Here is a 17,793-nt window from a genome sequence, read left to right on the forward strand (position 1 = left end):
TTGGCTTTATAACTCTATGATGTTTTATTTATAATGCCTGATTATATTCAGATAGAAAATAAATAAAGAATGGTGGGGTTTTTGGATTTTTATCTATTTTGAAAATGTGTATAACAAGGTCTAGTTTGTTTTTTTGTTAAATAAAATAATCCAAGGCTCAGACAATTTTTCAAATATTCTTCAATTCCAGTCTTCATTCTGATCTATGGAGTACACAAGAATTTTAATACAGAAGTTCTTTACCCTTAACACGATGACTCCCCATTTTCTAGATGTCAATAGAGAAGGAAATCAAAATGAGTGAACACAAAGTTTTAGTTAACAGGTCTAAATACCTCCTTTCCCAGTGAAGATCCTGACCTGAGAGGCAATAAAAACCCGTGCAACTGATGAACGCAGAAGGACGAAGGTGTAAATCCTAGTTAGATAGGTTACAAAACAAAATATCCCAACGGTTTTGTGGTGAGATCCAGTATAGGACAGAATATGTTTTAGGACACCCTGCAGCTACACACTACTTGAGTGACCAGCAAAAAAGTTTGGCTATGAAACAAGGTGGATGAGAAAAAGATACACATCAAGAAACGAGGTTAGAGTCCTGGCCATACATCTGATTAGACTGTAAGCTTCACAGTAGAGATTCCATGCCTTTTTAAGGTGCCTAGCAAAATTCTGGGCTCTGCAATCAAAAACAAACGTAAGACGCAAATGGAAGAAATCTTCCAGGACATTGATTCTAGTCCCCAGCTATCACAGGCAACCACATCATATAATCCCTTTCATAAATATATCAAGCTCCATCTTGAAACCAATCAAGTTTCTTGCCCCCATTCCTCCTTTTGGGAGGTTATTCCAGAACCTCACTTCTGCAATGGGTAGAAACCTTCTTCTAATTTCCAGCCTAGATTTACTCATGGTCAGTTTATATCCATTTGTTTTTGAGGCAATATTGTCCTTTTTCTTAAATAGCTCTTTTCCCTCCCTGGTGTATTTATTGAGTGCAAGCAGATCCCCTGGGACTCTTCATTTTGCTAGTCTAAACAACCAAGTTGTTTTAGGGTACGTCCATACTTACGGCCGGGTCGACGGGTAGCGTTCTCGGAGTTAATCTAGACGTGATAGTTCGAACTCCGAATGCACTCCCGTCGACTCCGGAACTCCACCACACTTCGATCCCGTGGCGTCTGGACAGGTAAGAAGTTCGAACTATTCGCGTAGCTGAAGTCGCGTACCTTAGTTCGATCCCCCCACCCTAGTGTAGACCAGGCCTTAGTCTCTTCTCTATTCCCCCGATCATCCCAATAGCCCTTCTCTGCACCTATTCCAGTATTTTTAATAAATCTATCAAATTAGGTTTGGTGCTATGATGACCAGAACTGTACCCAGTATTACAGAGGTGGTCTTACCAGTGCTTTCTATAATGGTATTAATACTTCCCTACCTTTATTGGATATACCTCTCCCAATGCAGCCCAGAATCTCATTTGCTTTTTCAGGGCTGCACCACACTGGTGGCTCATTCATTCTGTGACTCAGGTCTTTAGCCTCCTCTGGCGTTTCCAACAAGGAACCCGCAGCTTATAATGGAAATCTTCTTCTTAGTCTGCAAGAGCATGAATTTGCACTTTGTACTATTCACTTTCTTCCCATTTTTATTACTCCACCCTCAAGATGGTCAGTTTGTGTCGTATTCCAGTCCTCCTCTGTGTTGACAATGCTTCCTAACTTTAGGTCATCAGCAAATTTCATTAGCGCACTCCTACTTTCTGAGCCAAGATGAGTAATAAAAATATTAAACAAGACCAGTCCCTGAGGAACTCCATTAATAACCTCCCTCCAGTCCAACAGCTCCCCTTTCAGCACAACCTGTTGTTGTCTCCCTTTGAACCAGTTCCTTACTCACCTTACAATCCTTGTACTAATTCCCATATTCTCCAGTTTAACTAGATGCCTTTTGTTTATTGTGATTGCATTTACATAGATGTTCAAGTCAAGTGTGTAAATCTAAATGTCTTAGCCATTCAATTGCTTAGGGAAGGGCATTGTGTAATCCCATGAGGGAATCAGGCAGCCCTTGCTGACGGATGCTAATTTCCCATGTGGCACCGTATCAAACGCTTTACTGGAGTCCAGACAGATTAGATCGGGGTGGGCAAACTTTTTAACCCGAGGGCCACATCTGAGTATGGAAATTGTATGGCGAGCCATGAATGCTCGAGAAATTGGGGTTTGGAAGGGGGTGAGCGCTCCGGGTGTGGACTCTGAGGTGGGGCCAGAAACTAGGAATTCAGGGTGCGGGAAAGGGGCTCCAGGCTGGGGAAGTGGGGTGGTGTGCAGGGGTGGGGCTGGGTATGAGGGGTTCGGGGTGCAGGAGGGTCCCCAGCTGGGCCTGAGGGGTTCGGAGGGCGGGAGGGGGATCAGGGCTGAGGCAGGGGTGCAGGAAGGGGTCGGGGTCCAGGCTTCAGGCGGCATTTACCTCAAGCAGCTCCTGGAAGCAGCAGCATGTCCTCCCTCCAGCTCCTATGCGGAGGAGCAGCCAGGTGGCCCTGTGTGCTGCCCTGTCCACAGGCGCTGTCCCTGCAGCTCCCATTGGCCTCGTTTCCCAGCCAATGGGAGCTGCGGGGGCAACACTTGGGGCAGGGATAGCATGCGGAGCCCCCTGGCTGCCCCTACATGTAGGAGCTGGAGGAAAGACACGCAGCTCCTTCCAGGAGCTGCACAGAGCCATGGCATGCGCAGAGCGGGGCAAGCCCCCAACCCCACTCCCTGGCTGGAGTCCTGGACCCAGCTTCCCGGCAGGAGCTCAAGGGCCAGATGTGCCCCCGGGCCATAGTTTTCCCACCTCTGGATTAGATTTGCTGCATTTCCCTTGTTTAGAGACTCAGTTCTCATCAAAGAAAGATGTCAATTTAGTCTGGCACTATATTCTTTTCTTCAAAATTTGTTCAAAAAAGTCTTCCATATTATTGAGGTCAGACTAACAGATGTGTAGTTGCTTGGTTCACTCCCTCCCACCCACTTTCTTAAATAGAAGTACTGCACATTTGCTATTCTCCAGTCATATAGCACCAAACCCAATTTGATAGATTTATTAAAAATACTTATAATTGTACCTATTCTTTCTGTATTCTGGGATGGAGATTCTCAGGTTCCCCTGACTTGAATATATTAAGCTCTGAGTTTTGCTTCCACCTTAGATGTGGTAATGTCTAATTATCATATACCCATTCCCATTCGCCTTCCTGCCTTTGTCTCCATGTTCTACATCATCATCCTTATTGAAAACCAGGGTGGATTTGATTTAAATCAAATTAAAATCACGAGTCAGGAAGACTCGATTTAATCATGGATTTCTACATAAAAGTGCATTCTTGTTCGTTGTTATAACCTTAATACATATTCTTCACAACTCAGTGATGGATGTAGGTTTCATTTTTAGAACGTACACACGATATATTTTTAAGTGATTTATTTTGAAAAAACTTTTCAGATTAGTTTTACCACTATATCAGAAAATGAATGATTGTTTTGTTATTTCATTTACCAAAGGTAATTGAAAGAATTTTTTTTTTTTTTTTTGGAAAAGAGAGAGGAGGGAGAGGGATAGCAGTTTTCAGGTATCTAAAGGGTGTCATAGGAGGAGGGAGAGGGAGAAAATCTTTGCCTCTTCTATAGAACAAGAGAATGAAGCAAAACTGCAGCAAAAACAAGGAGATTTAGGTTAACTGTCAGGGTAGTAAAAACACTGAATAAATTGCCTAGGAGGGTTGTGGAATCAATCTCTCTGGAGATATTTAGTAGGTTGGATGGTCTAGACAGTATTTGGTCCTGCCATGAGGGCAGGGGACTGGACTCAATGACCTCTCGAGGTCCCTTCCAGTCCTAGAGTCTATGAATCTGTAAGATATTTATTAAGTCATTCGGAGGCGAACTATCTCTAATTCAACAGGTTAATCATTAATATTTGGAGGATTTTGTTGCCATGCTGTATTAGAGGAGTAAATTGTTTTATTTAACTAAAACAATGTTATGTATTTTGATTTTTTTTCAAACAACAACATAATATTTTTTACAAAACAAATAATAATTTTTTTTTTTTTAGTTAAACATTCAAGTTTTTTTTTTTTTTTTTTTTTTTTTTGTTTTGTTTTTAACTAAACTAAAATAATTAAATTTTTTTTAAAAAAAAAAAAAAAAATTGACTATATAGCCAGGTCATCATCATCATGAGAAAAATAGGGCTTTCTGCAGCTCAGTCGTCTTCACCTTCATTTTCCTGTTGGTTCATAATCTGGAAAAGAAAAACAAGCTTTCCTGCTTCTTCAGGTCCCAAACAATTTCTCAATTTGGAATGAATTAGTCCAAAGGAAGAAAATATTCTTTCTACACTGGCAGAAGAAGCTACTGCTGTTAAAAGTGAGATTATCACATTAACAGTCTCTGAATCCAAGTGCTTAAGTGATTTCCACCAGTTCACTGGTGTGACTTTCTTTAAAACATCAGCAGCAAACATATATTTCTTGAATGGTTCTTATTCCCAAACTGGGTCTCTTTTTGGACCTGCTGCCATTATAGGTTTTCCCATCTAGTGAGAGAATGGTACGGAAGATCTCAAATCAATGAAGGCTACGCTCAGAAAGGCCTCAAGACTTGCTGCTCAAACAGTTTCACTTTTGTTTCTACTGCCTGTCCCTTCCTTCTCACATTTATCTCCAGACTTCTCCTTGTCCGGATATATTCCACCTACAACAATCTTCTATTCATTGAACTTTTTGAAACTTTGCACTTTGAGAGAGAGGTAAGGTACACAAATTTGCACAGGGACAATAGGGTTGAGGTCTGTTATTTCTCACCTCTATATATTATTTAATTTTTTTTTTTGCTGTTAACAAGCATGTTATCTCTGGAGACACAAATCCATAGTTTGAGAACTGCAAAACTAAGCATCTCTGATGGTATCTTCTCTAGACTGAGCACTGAATCCCATTGGGTAGACAGAAAGATTAACCTAAATAATCTATACAGAAGCCCCTGGAACCCCATAAGATTAGGTCCTTAATCCATGAACTATTGGAACTCATTTACAAAAAACTTTTCTTAATGTTACATGAATATATTGTCTCATACGATAGAATTAGAATTTATAATCCCTATTCCATGATGAGATATCTTTGAGCTATAATGTATCTTAATTAAAACCATCTTTAGATACATTTTTTCCTCAAAAAGCATTTTAACAAAAAAAAAATCTGATTTTTTTTTAAATCATTGATTTTTATCCACCCTGTTGAAAATTGAGGCAAAGTATTCATTTAGGTTTTGAGACATACCTAAATTATCTTTAATCTCGGCCCCATCTTCACTGCAAAGTAGCCCCACTTCCTCTTTCCTTGTTTTCTTTTTATTTATATAGCTAAAGAACGTTTTACTATTTGTTTTAATTTCCTTTTGCGAGGTCTAAATTGGCTTGAAAAGAACTTACTTTCTAGTACGTTCATGGTGGAGCCAGTTTGCAAGAACAGCTCAGATTCATACCCTCACTTGTACCTTTCCTACCTATGCAACCTCCATCCTCACCTTTGAATTTTTACTTATCAAAAATCCTCATTCCCCTAAATGCAGAGTGAAGAAGTACACTTGCATTACTCCCTGGAAAAATATCTATTTATAGGGTCATAAGACTAACAGCTCTCAGATACACAAGAGCAGGGGTTCTCAAACTTCATTGCACCATGACCCACTTCTGACAACAAAAATTACTTTGCAACCCCAAGAGGGGGACCGAAGCCTGAGCCTGCCCAAGCCCCACTGCCCCAAGTAGGGAGCCAAAGCCCAAGCCCCACCACTCTGGGGAGGGGGTCCAAAGCTGAAGCTCAAGGGCTTCATCCCCAAGCAGGGGGCCTGCAACCTGAGTCCTGAAGCCCTTGAGCTTTGGCTTCGCCCCCAGGCCCCAGCAAGTCTAAGCCAGCCCCTGGGGACCCCTTTCAAAGAGGGTCCCGACCCACTTTGAGGTCCCGACCCACAGTTTGAGAACCGCTGCACTAGAAGGTAAATTAATTTGATGGGGTTTTAAGGTTGCTCTAATTTTTCCCAGTTTGTTTATATTTCCCCTCTCAACAAGCAGATTTTTTAAAAGCATATCTGATAAAGGGAAGGTGTTCCACTAGGTATTTCTCCAATTTTAGTTCAGTTTCTCTCTTCTCCCACAGAGATTTGCTGAGTTCTGTCTACATTCACACCCCTGCAACTCCAATGAAGTTTAAGTGTACATGTGTAACTAAAGGTGGAATTTAGTTCTTCCATTTACAAAGGCAGAATTTGGCCAAGTCAACTTTAAGCAGATGGTTTCAAGGGCACAAGTTTTGAGGAGCCAAGATTATGCTTTTGCAACCAACATATTTAGAGAATAAATGGAACAAGTCATAATCTTAACTTCCTCAGCTCTGCCCTATGCTGAATCCCAAAGATTACTCAACTTCTACTCTACAATACATACATTAGATAGACTTGTTCCCATCCTCTGTTCAGATTAACTGTGTTATTTCATTTTCAGGAAGAGAACAGCCAATTCATCCCCTGAACAGTGCAAGGGAGCAAGAACTACAAAAGTCATCACACACTTGTAAGGTTTCTTCAGTGTGTATTTTCACCTTAGGTATAAATTAGTCTGCCAAATCACTGCATCAGCCCCCAGTTTAACACAAGATGACAGAACCTGCCTTTTCCATTCCAACTTTCTTTTTGACCATATCACTTTGAATCTGCACATTTTAATGTGACAAGTTACAGTCTACCCTTATCTTTCATCAGAGAAGTTACACCCACCCATTATCTACAACACTTAAATACACTCCTTCTGCAGTGTATCATTAATGCAATTCTAAGGAAATGTAATCACCACTACATTCAGAGCCCCAGCCTGACAGCGGACTGTCTGTACAGAGACTGGTCAAAGAACAAAGCACAGTCCAAGATGCTCTGATGCCCAATTATATACCCTGTTATTTGTAGCAGCAGAGGTATTTCATATAGCAGGAGATGCTCAGTGGAAGCAGCTTTTCCTATAAGGGGTATAAGTCAATGACTGTGCCCTCACATACTGTCTGTTTAGAAATACAATTATTATCCTACAATCCTGCTTCCAATTATGTAACCCTTCACAAACAACCTCAAAGACAACCAAAATCCTATCAGAGCATATATGTACTATCATGGTGCCCAAATGCATTTCACTTTGTAAAAATATTTCACAGATTAATCTATGAGACACAAAATTACCAAAATATTGATTTCTAATTCCATTTTAGAACACTGAATATGCCATTTCAGGTTCAGCGGTTAAAGCTGAGTTCAGTTTTACACTTCAGCCACTTTTATGTATGAGGCGTGCAACATATTCTCAAAATTATAGCACTACTGAGTACATAATGGATTTTCTGAGAATTCAAGTCAATCTACATAGCATTAGATATTTGATGTGCTTTACCAACATAAGACATTTATTTCCTACTCAAGAGTTTAAAATCTTGAGACAAGACAGGACAATAGTTCAGAGGAGGAATGATATGGTGATTACTGATAAGGAAGGAGGATTTGCTTGAAGAAATGTATTTTAAGAGATTTATAGGAGAAAGAAGGTGCCTGTCAGATTAGAACAAGGAGATTATTCCAGGCACAGGGATTAGAATGAGAAAGACTCAAAGTAGATGAAGACTGCAGTGAAACAAGAGAATTGGGAAGAGCAAAAGCAACAGTACATGATAAACATTAGTGATAAAATCTCTACTCTAATTTCCACAGCTTACTCCTATTAACTCAGCCCAGTGTGCGACTGCTGCCCAGAACTAGTTAAATAAAATGTTTACCCTGAAGGAAGGTTTCCACAGCAGCCCACAGCAATTTTGGGAAGAAAAAAGCAGCCCAAAAAGGTTAGAGAGAAACTTGGTAGGTATATCTATTAGGGTAATACCATCAACACTAGAGCTCTACCTTCACCATGGCATGAAGCAGGTGTTGTTGGGGAATATTCTTCATAATATGCAGGTGTTTTAAAAGTTCCACTTAAGTTAGCAACACTAACACTGTCAAGAAGGACTGCTGAAGTGTCAGAGCCATTAGCGATACTGGCAGCTGACTGGCGTGGTTGGTAACCAACTACACACACACTGGAATGAAAAATAACATGAGAAATTCCAGTCAAAATGCCCAAGCGAATCCATGAATTAAGTTATTTTGGGATGTTATTGTCTCACTAGATGAAGAGACTGGAAGCGGGTTAGGATCAGCTCACTGCCAAAATTTCAGGAATTTTCTTATTGTCAACCTAAAGCTCATATAAAATGTAAGTTAAAAGTCTCCCTCTTAACATTTTGACAGCTGTACAAAGAGCTGGAGAACGTTCAGCCATGTGATTTTGCTGCCTCAAAATAGCATATGGCACTGATGTGCTGGTGCCTTTACGCTGCAGTGAATGAGAATTGTTCACCCAAAACCAGACCTTGTCCTAGGGCAATATAGAAGTTACACACACACACACATATACACACACACATTCCCAGGATGCCAAGGATGTATTCTGAACAAGTCAGAATTGTATTCATTCTCTTACTTTTTGGAGGAGTTCATGGCATAAGTTGATGAGAAAAGAAAGGTATACATGATACTGCACAAGTGAAAGTATTAAGACAAGCAGCATTTGAAGTTCAACACAGATTGGGATTATTGTTTACATTTAACCTTCCCAGAAAAATCTTATTTTGCTTGCTAAGACTTGCTGCATCCTGTGCACAGAAGTTATATTACAGAAACTGGAGAGGATTTTTCAAAGGATATTAGGGTTGCAAGAAACCTCTGATATTACCTGATCCACCCTCAGAGAGGACCAACTTTCAGGCTTTATAAAGAAACTAAATAGCAGTGTTTCTACCCTCTCCGATTTCTTGTGTTGTGCAAGAAGCCTGAAAGTTGGTCCTCTGGGAGGGTGGATCAGGTAATATCAGAGCAGGGGTAGACAACCTATGGCACGCATGCCAAAGGTGGCACGTGAGCTGATTTTCAGTGGCACTCAGGTCCAGGGGCCTCTGCATTTTAATTTAATTTTAAATGAAGCTTCTTAAACATTTTAAAAACCGTATTTACTTTACATATAACAATAGTTTAGTTATATATTATAGACATAGAGACCTTCTAAAAATGTTTAAATGTATTACTGGCACGCAAAACCTTAAATCAGAGTGAATAAATGAAGACTCGGCACATGACTTCTGAAAGGTTGCCAACCCCTGTATCAGAGGTTCTTGCAACCCTAATATCCTTTGAAAAATGCATTGGCATGGCTGTGTCTCTGTAGTGCTTCTGGTGAAGACTCTCTAAAGTGACAGCAGAGAGCTCTCCCATCAGTTTAATAACTCCGAAAATAATGTACATTTTACTGCTTAACAACTCAATGCATTGAGCATAGTAAAATGTTACCACTTAGTAACTCCACCTCGGCAAGAGGTAGTAGCTATGTTCGCAGGAGAAGTTCTCATGCAGACACAGCACGGTCTACATGGGGAGTTAAGGTTGGTATAACTTGATCGCTCAGCAGTGTGGATTTTTTCACACCACTGAGTGACGTAGTTATACCAAAGTAAGTGTGTAATTTAGACCTGGCCTAAGACAATGTCTCTGTCAAAAGGCACTTACAATCACAATTCTACATACATAGCATTTAAAAAAAAAAAAAGGGGGCAGATCACCAATGACCAGGACAGATAAATTTATCACATATTGGTGCAAATATTTTTCTTTTTATAATCGATACACATCGCACTTTTAGGATGATTCATACTGTGTTCTAAGAAGGGATCCGAAAGAAGGATAGATGTCTGGCACAGACAGAAATTCTCCACAGAAGGGACAGCGTGACAAGAGGCACAGGGATGAAAGTGGGAGATGGACAGAGGAAGCAATAAGACGTGTTAAAAGCACAAAATGTCAAAGAGGATCAGACAGAGCACTAAATCAATTAGGCTCATCTTAATACCTGTGTATATTACCTTAACATACTGTGAATCAAATTGAGGCTTTACTATGAAATAGTTATATTGCAAGCCTTGCTTCATCACTGAAGGTTAGTTCTCTCAAAATACCCTTTTAACAGTTACGCTTCCATGGAGTTACAGGAAACTAGACCAATTTATTGCTATTAAGGATCTTCTATAAGCCCAGTAAAATATACTTAACACCCAAAATCAAGTACAAAAACAAGTATGCAACAGTCATGTGTTTAATAATCAGGCACTTCTCCCATCTTATGTTTTCAATCAGGTTAGTCTAAGGAGGTTTGGTCACTTTCAAAAGCATTTAAACCCCATTGCCTTTTCTCTCAGTCCTCCTTCCCAACACCTACAAAACATCCTGCAAATCAGAAATAAATAAATAAATAAGACTTGTAGCAGATCTTAACTAGGGATGTTGATTAATCACAGCACTCACGTGATTAACTCAAAAAAATTAAAACGTGATTAAAAAAGTTAATAATGATTAATCACAGTTTAATCACACTGTTAAGCAACAAAATACCAACTGAAACTTTATTACATATTTCTGGATGTTTTCTACATTTTCAAATATATTTATTTCAATAACAAAGAATACAAAGTGTACTGTGCTCACTTTATATTATTCTGATTACAAATATTTGTACTACAAAAATGATAAAAGAAAGTATTTTTAAATTCACCTCATACAAGTACTGTAGTGCAATCGCTATCGTGAAAGTGCAATTTACAAATGTTGGATTTTTTTGTTAAATAACTGCACTCAAAAACAAAACATTGTAAAACTTTACAGCCGCAAGTCCACTCAGTCCTACTTCTTGTTCAGCCAATCGCCAAGACAACAAGTTTGTCTACATTTACAGAAGATAATGCTGCCTGCTTCTTATTTACAGTGTCACCTGAGAGTGAGAACAGGTGTTCGCATGGCACTTTTGTAGCAGTCATTGCGAGGTATTTATGTGCCAGATATGCTGAACATTCTTATGCCCCTTCTTGTTTCAGCCACCATTCCAGAAAACATGCTTCCATGCTGATGACGCTTATTAAAAAAATAATGCGTTAATTAAATTTGTCATTGAACTCCTTGCGGGAGAATTGTATGTCTCCTGGTCTGTTTCACCTGCATTCTGCCATATATTTTATGTTATAGCAATGTCATATGATGACCAAGCAAATGTTATTTGTTTAAAGAACACTTTCAGTGCAGATCTGACAAATGCAAAGAAAGTACCAATGTGAGATTTCTAAAGATAGCTACAGCACTAGACCCAAGGTTTAAGAATCTGAAGTGCCTTCCAAAATCTGAGAGGGACGAGGTGTGGAGCATGCTTGCAGAAGTCTTAAAAGAGCAGTACTCCAATGCGGAAACTACAGAACCTGAACCACCAAAAAAGAAAATCAACCTTCTGCTGGTGGCATCTGACTCAGAGGATGAAAATGAACATCAGTCCACACTGCTTTGGATCGTTATTGAGCAGAACCCCAGTATCATCAGCATAGATGCATATCCTCTAGAATGGTGGTTGAAGCATAAAGGGACATCTGAATCTTTAGCACATCTGGCACATAAATATCTTGCGACGCCGGCTACAACAGTGCCATGCAAATGCCTGTTCTGACTTTTAGGTGACACTGTAAACAAGAAGTGGGCAGCATTATCTTCTGAAAATGTAAACAAACTTGTTTGTCTGAGCGATTGGCTGAACAAGAAGTAGGACTAAGTGGACTTGTAGGCTCTAAAGTTTTACATTGTTTTATTTTTGAATGCAGTCATTTTTTGTACATAATTCTACATTTGTAAGCACTTGTATTAGGTGAATTGAAAAATATTTCTTTTGTTTTTTACAGTGCAAATATTTGTAATAAAAATAAATATAAAGTGCTTACTTTATACTTTGTATTCTGTGTTGTAATTGAAATCAATATATCTGAAAATGTAAAAACATCCAAAAATTTAAATAAATAGTATTCTATTATTAACAGTGTGATTAATCATGACTATTTTTTAAAATCTTGACAGCCCTAACCTTAACCAATTTTATGCTAAAAAAAAAAAGTACCCATTCTTCTAACTCACTTCTGTCACCTTCTCAAAGTACTAAAAAACATTTTAATTGATACTTAAATTCCTATAGTACAAGACTTTTAATGTAATCATGCTGGAGGTTCAGTTTTACCTATCACTAGGTTGTTTGAATTTGATCAAGCTTTTCACAGCTATGAACATTCAATTTCCCACATATTGCATGTCTCTGGGCATCTCCTAGAACTTACATTTTCATGTTTCATATGTTTAAGTAGCCGTAGTTCTCTGTAGGTCCTTTTGGCGTGGATGATGGATTGAAATGGTCTGGACAGCTTCTTCACAGCCACTCGCAGCCCAGTTTTTCTGTCAAAGGCAGAGCTACAATTAAAAAAAAAATAAAGTTACCAAATGTAAAAAATACTTTAAAAATAACTAGGGATTGAGACTGAAATAACCCATTTTCCCCAGTGAAATGTCCCTGTGCCACATTTTAAAAAGCCACCTTTCCATACCTACGTTGGTTTCCAAGGAAAAGTGGCAAAGAGCAAGATGAATCCTTTGCATCAGGATCAGTGGAAGGGAGAAGAGGAAAGGGGTTTTGCAGAAAAGGTGTGTATACCATACTTTAAGAAAGCAGTCTGATGCATACCCTCAAAACATTTGTATAGAACATTTTAATTTACTTGGGAATTAAGATGCGGCAAACACAAATGCTGGAGAGCTTGGCCTTGCAAAAACTTGTAATTTACAAGGAAGTGTCCTGTAAGCTTCCCTGAACATTTCACAGCTCAATGAGAAATCTCTTACGAAACTTCATTTCAGTTTATTCAACTAGTTCAGTTCAATTACTAGTTCATTTAAAGGGTATGTCTACACTATGGGATTATTCCGATTTTACAGAAACAGACGGTTTTTGGAAACAGCTTGTATAAAGTCGAGTGCACGCGGCCACACTAAGCACATTAATTCGGCAGTGTGCATCCATGTACCGAGGCTAGCATCGATTTCCAGAGCGTTGCACTGTGGGTAGCTATCCCATAGTTCCTGCAGTTTCCCCCGCCCATTGGAATTCTGGGTTGAGATCCCAATGCATTATAGGGCAAAAACAGTGTCGCGGGTGATTCTGGGTAAGTGTCGTCAGTCAATCCTCCCTCCGTGAAAGCAATGGAAGACAATCATTTCACGTCCTTTTCCCTGGATTGCCCGGGCAGATGCCATAGCACGGCAATCATGGAGCCCGTCCGGCCTTTTTTCACTGTCACCATATTTCTGCTGGATGTTGCTAACAGACACGGTACTGCAGCGCTACACAGCAGCATCCCCTTGCCTTTTGCAAGTTAGCAAAGACAGTTACCAGCCATACTGTACCGTCTGCTGCTGTCATGGGTGCCCCTGGCTGGCCTCGGTGAGGTCGGCCAGGGCGCATGGACAAAAATGGGAATGATTCCCCAGGTCATTCTCTTCTTTAAGTTTTGTCTAAAGGGAGAGTCAGTCCTGCCTAGACTATCAGGCAAGCCTACTAAAGAATCAGAGAGGCAAACGGCCACTTCGGGTCAGAGCCCCAGACATCCCACAGAAATGATGAGCTGCATACCATTCTAGGGGTGCCCCTGCAACAATCCCACCCATTGCTTCCCTCCTTCCCCCACCCCTCCTGAGCTACCATGGCAGTTATCCCCCCATTTGTGTGATGAAGAAATAAAGAATGCATGAATTTGAAACAACACTGACTTTATTGCCTCTGCAAGCAGAGATCAAAGAGGGGAGGGGAGGACAGCATCCAGCTGCTATGATATTCCAGGCAGGACTGAATCTCCATTAGACAAAGCATAAAGAAGAGAATGACCTGGGAGTCATTCCCATTTTTGCCCAGGTGCCCCCGGTTGACCTCACCGAGGCCAGCCAGGAGCACTCATGGGATGAGGATGACGGATATCAGTCATACTGTACCGTCTGCCATCCACAAGGCAAGAGAAGGGAAGGGGATGCTGCTCTGTAGCGCTGCAGCACCGCGTCTGCCAGCAGCATCCAGTAAACATACAGTGACATTGAAAAAAGGCGAGACAGGATTTTTTTCCCTTTGCTTTCACGGGGGTTGGGGGGGGGGGGCGACGACATATACCCTGAACCACCTGCGACAATGTTTTTGACCCTTCAGGCTTTGGGAGCTCAGCCAAGAATTCAAATAGTTTTCCGAGAGTGCGGGAACTGTGGGATAGCTACAGTTGTCAGTCGCCCCTCCCTCCGTGGGCGTCCATTTCATTCTTTGGCTTTCTGGTATGCTTGTCTCAGCTCCTTAACTTTCAGCACTGTGTTGAGTCCCTGTTGTGGCCTCTGTCCATCATAGCCTTGGAGATTTTTTTCAAATGTTTTGGCATTTCGTCTATTGGAACGGAGCTAATAGAGGAGGTATCTGAGCCTCTAGCTATTATCTTTGGAAAATCATGGGAGATGGGAGAGATTCCAGAAGACTGGAAAAGGGCAAATATAGTGCCCATCTATAAAAAGGGAAATAAAAACAACCCAGGAAACTACAGACCAGTTAGTTTAACTTCTGTGCCAGGGAAGATAATGGAGCAAGTAATTAAGGAAATCATCTGCAAACACTTGTAAGGTGGTAAGGTGATAGGGAATAGCCAGCATGGGTTTGTAAAGAACAAATCATGTCAAACCAATCTGATAGCTTTCTTTGATAACATAACGAGTCTTGTGGATAAGCGAGAAGCGGTGGATGTGGTATACCTAGACTGTAGTAAGGCATTTGATACGGTCTCGCATGATATTCTTATCAATAAACTATGCAAATACAATTTAGATGGGGCTACTATAAGGTGGGTGCATAACTGGCTGGATAACTGTACTCAGAGAGTAATTATTAATGGTTCCCAATCCTGCTGGAAAGGTATAACAAGTGGGGTTCCGCAGGGGTCTGTTTTGGGACCGGCTCTGTTCAATATCTTCATCAACGACTTAGATGTTGGCATAGAAAGTACGCTTATTAAGTTTACGGATGATACCAAACTGGGAGGGATTGCAACTGCTTTGGAGGACAGGGTCATAATTCAAAATGATCTGGACAAATTGGAGAAATGGTCTGAGGTAAACCGGATCAAGTTTAATAAAGACAAATGCAAAGTGCTCCACTTAGGAAGGAACAATCAGTTTCACACATACAGAATGGGAAGAGACTGTGTAGGAAGGAGTACAGCAGAAAGGGATCTAGGGGTTATAGTGGACCACAAGCTAAATATGAGTCAACAGTGTGATGCTATTGCAAAAAAAGCAAACATGATTCTGGGATGCATTAACAGGTGTGTTGTGAGCAAGACACGAGAAGTCATTCTTCCGCTCTACTCTGTGCTGGTTAGGCCTCAACTGGAGTATTGTGTCCAGTTCTGGGCACCGCATTTCAAGAAAGATGTGGAGAAATTGGAGAGGGTCCAGAGAAGAGCAACAAGAATGATTAAAGGTCTTGAGAACATGACCTATGAAGGAAGGCTGAAAGAATTGGGTTTGTTTAGTTTGGAAAAGAGAAGACTGAGAGGGGACATGATAGCTGTTTTCAGGTATCTAAAAGGGCGTGATCAGGAGGAGGGAGAAAACTTGTTCGTCTTAGCCTCTAAGGATAGAACAAGAAGCAATGGGCTTAAACTGCAGCAATGGAGATTTAGGTTGGACATTAGGAAAAAGTTCCTAACTGTCAGGGTAGTTAAACACTGGAATAAATTGCCTAGGGAGGTTGTGGAATCTCCATCTCTGGAGATATTTAAGAGTAGGTTAGATAAATGTCTATCAGGGATGGTCTAGACAGTATTTGGTCCTGCCATGAGGGCAGGGGACTGGACTCTATGACCTCTCGTGGTCCCTTCCAGTCCTAGAGTCTATGAAAATTCATCTCCCATATGGTCCATGCTGGAGCTCTTTTTTGATTCTGGGACTGCATGGTCACCTGTGCTGATCAGCGCTCCATGCTGGGCAAACAGGAAATGAAATTCAAAAGTTCGCGAGGCTTTTCCTGTCTACCTGGCCAGTGCATCTGAGTTCAGATTGCTGTCCAGAGCGGTCACAATGGTGCACTGTGGGATAGCTCCCAGAGGCCAATACCATCAAATTGCGGCCACACTAACTCTAATTCGAAATGGCAATACTGATTTCAGCGCTACTCTCCTCGTCGGGGAGGAGTACAGATATCGATATTATGAGCCCTTTATATGGAAATAAAGGGCTTCGTTGTGTGGACGGGTGCAGGGTTAATTCGGTTTAACGCTGCTAAATTCAAAATAAACTCGTAGTGTAGATCAGGCCAAAGTTAAGAAACAGATTGGGAACTGAAAAAGCAGGAAAGCTTGTTTTCCCTCTTACAATCTATGAATAAAATACTAATGTAAGGATGAGATATACTAGTTCAAAAATCTTGAAGAATATGGTGACCAGACAAAATCAATTCAATTCACTAACTACATAAGCTACTACCTTTAATAAAATCAATTTTCAATGGAAAACATGTTTTGATACATTTTTCTTATGTATCAGCACATTTAAGGTAGTTTTATTTAACTAATCAAAACATAACTGTTGCGGGCATTTAAAATGAATTCCAGTTTCCATCCAAATAGAGCTCGACATGAATCAACAATAAAAAGTTAATCTACAAATTTAAAAATGCATTATTCACCATTTTCTAACATAATAAAACAAATAAAATGTAAGAGCCTGGCTAAATGTCTGTTAAGCTATATAATTCTTAAAAATGCGTACAGATTTAATGTATCTTCCTGGTTAGCAAAAATTAATACCAAATATATGTAAAGACTATACTTAGGCCTGGTCTACACTAGGACCTTAAATCGAATTTAGCAGCGTTAATTCGAACTAATCGCTCAACCGTCCACACCAGGAAGCCATTTAATTCGAACTAGGGGGCTCCTTAGTTCGAATTTGGTACTCCACCCCGACAGGTGGAGTAACGCTAAATTCGCACTTGCTAGCTCGAATTAGGCTAGGTGTGGATGCAAATCGAACTTAGTAGCTCCGGGAGCTATCCCACACTGCACCACTCTGTTGACGCTCTGGACAGCAGTCCGAGCTTTGATTCTCTGAGCAGCCACACAGGAAATGACCCAGGAAAATTTGAATTCCTTTTCCTGTCTGGACAGTTAGAATCTCATTTCTTGCTTTGACATCGGGGCGAGCTCCGCGGCACCTGCAACGATGCAGAGCTCTGCAGCAGAGGAGTCAGCCCAATGGAAGAATAGAAAGAGATCCCCAGCATGGACAGACCAGGAAGTCCAGGATCTGATCGCTGTGTGGGGCGAGGAGTCTGTGCTGTCGGAGCTGCACTCCAACAAGCGTAATGCAAAGACCTTCGAGAAGGTCTCCCAAGCCATGACACAGAAAGGATCCAGCCGGGATGCAATGCAGTGCCGCGTGAAAGTCAAGGACCTGAGGCAAGGCTATCAAAAAGCCAGAGCGGCAAACGGACGCTCCGGAGCACAGCCCCAGACATGCCGCTTCTACGAGGCACTGCATGCCATTCTCGGTGGGTCTGCCACCACTGTCCCACCAGTGACCGTGGACTCAGTGGATGGCATAGTGAACCAGGACAGTTCCTACTCGATGTTCGCCGATGGGGAAGACGAGGAAGGGTCCGTGGAGGAAGGCGCAGGCGACAGCGAACACAATGCCGCTTTCCCTGACAGCCAGGATCTCTTCCTCACCCTCACAG

General features: G+C 41.0%; 1 protein-coding gene across 3 annotated transcripts in view; it reads right to left on the reverse strand.

Moving 5' to 3' along the window:
* MAPK14 (mitogen-activated protein kinase 14) overlaps positions 1 to 17,793 on the reverse strand; it is a 59,081-nt gene that overhangs the window by 27,519 nt on the left and 13,769 nt on the right. For all 3 annotated transcript variants that reach the window (XM_039534692.1, XM_039534691.1, XM_039534693.1), the window contains exon 2: positions 12,317 to 12,446. In XM_039534692.1, the coding sequence (XP_039390626.1) occupies positions 12,317 to 12,446 (130 nt within the window). The remainder of the gene's footprint in view (positions 1 to 12,316; positions 12,447 to 17,793) is intronic.

Source organism: Mauremys reevesii, linkage group 4 (assembly GCF_016161935.1).
Source record: "Mauremys reevesii isolate NIE-2019 linkage group 4, ASM1616193v1, whole genome shotgun sequence".
Taxonomy (NCBI): Eukaryota; Metazoa; Chordata; order Testudines; family Geoemydidae; genus Mauremys; species Mauremys reevesii.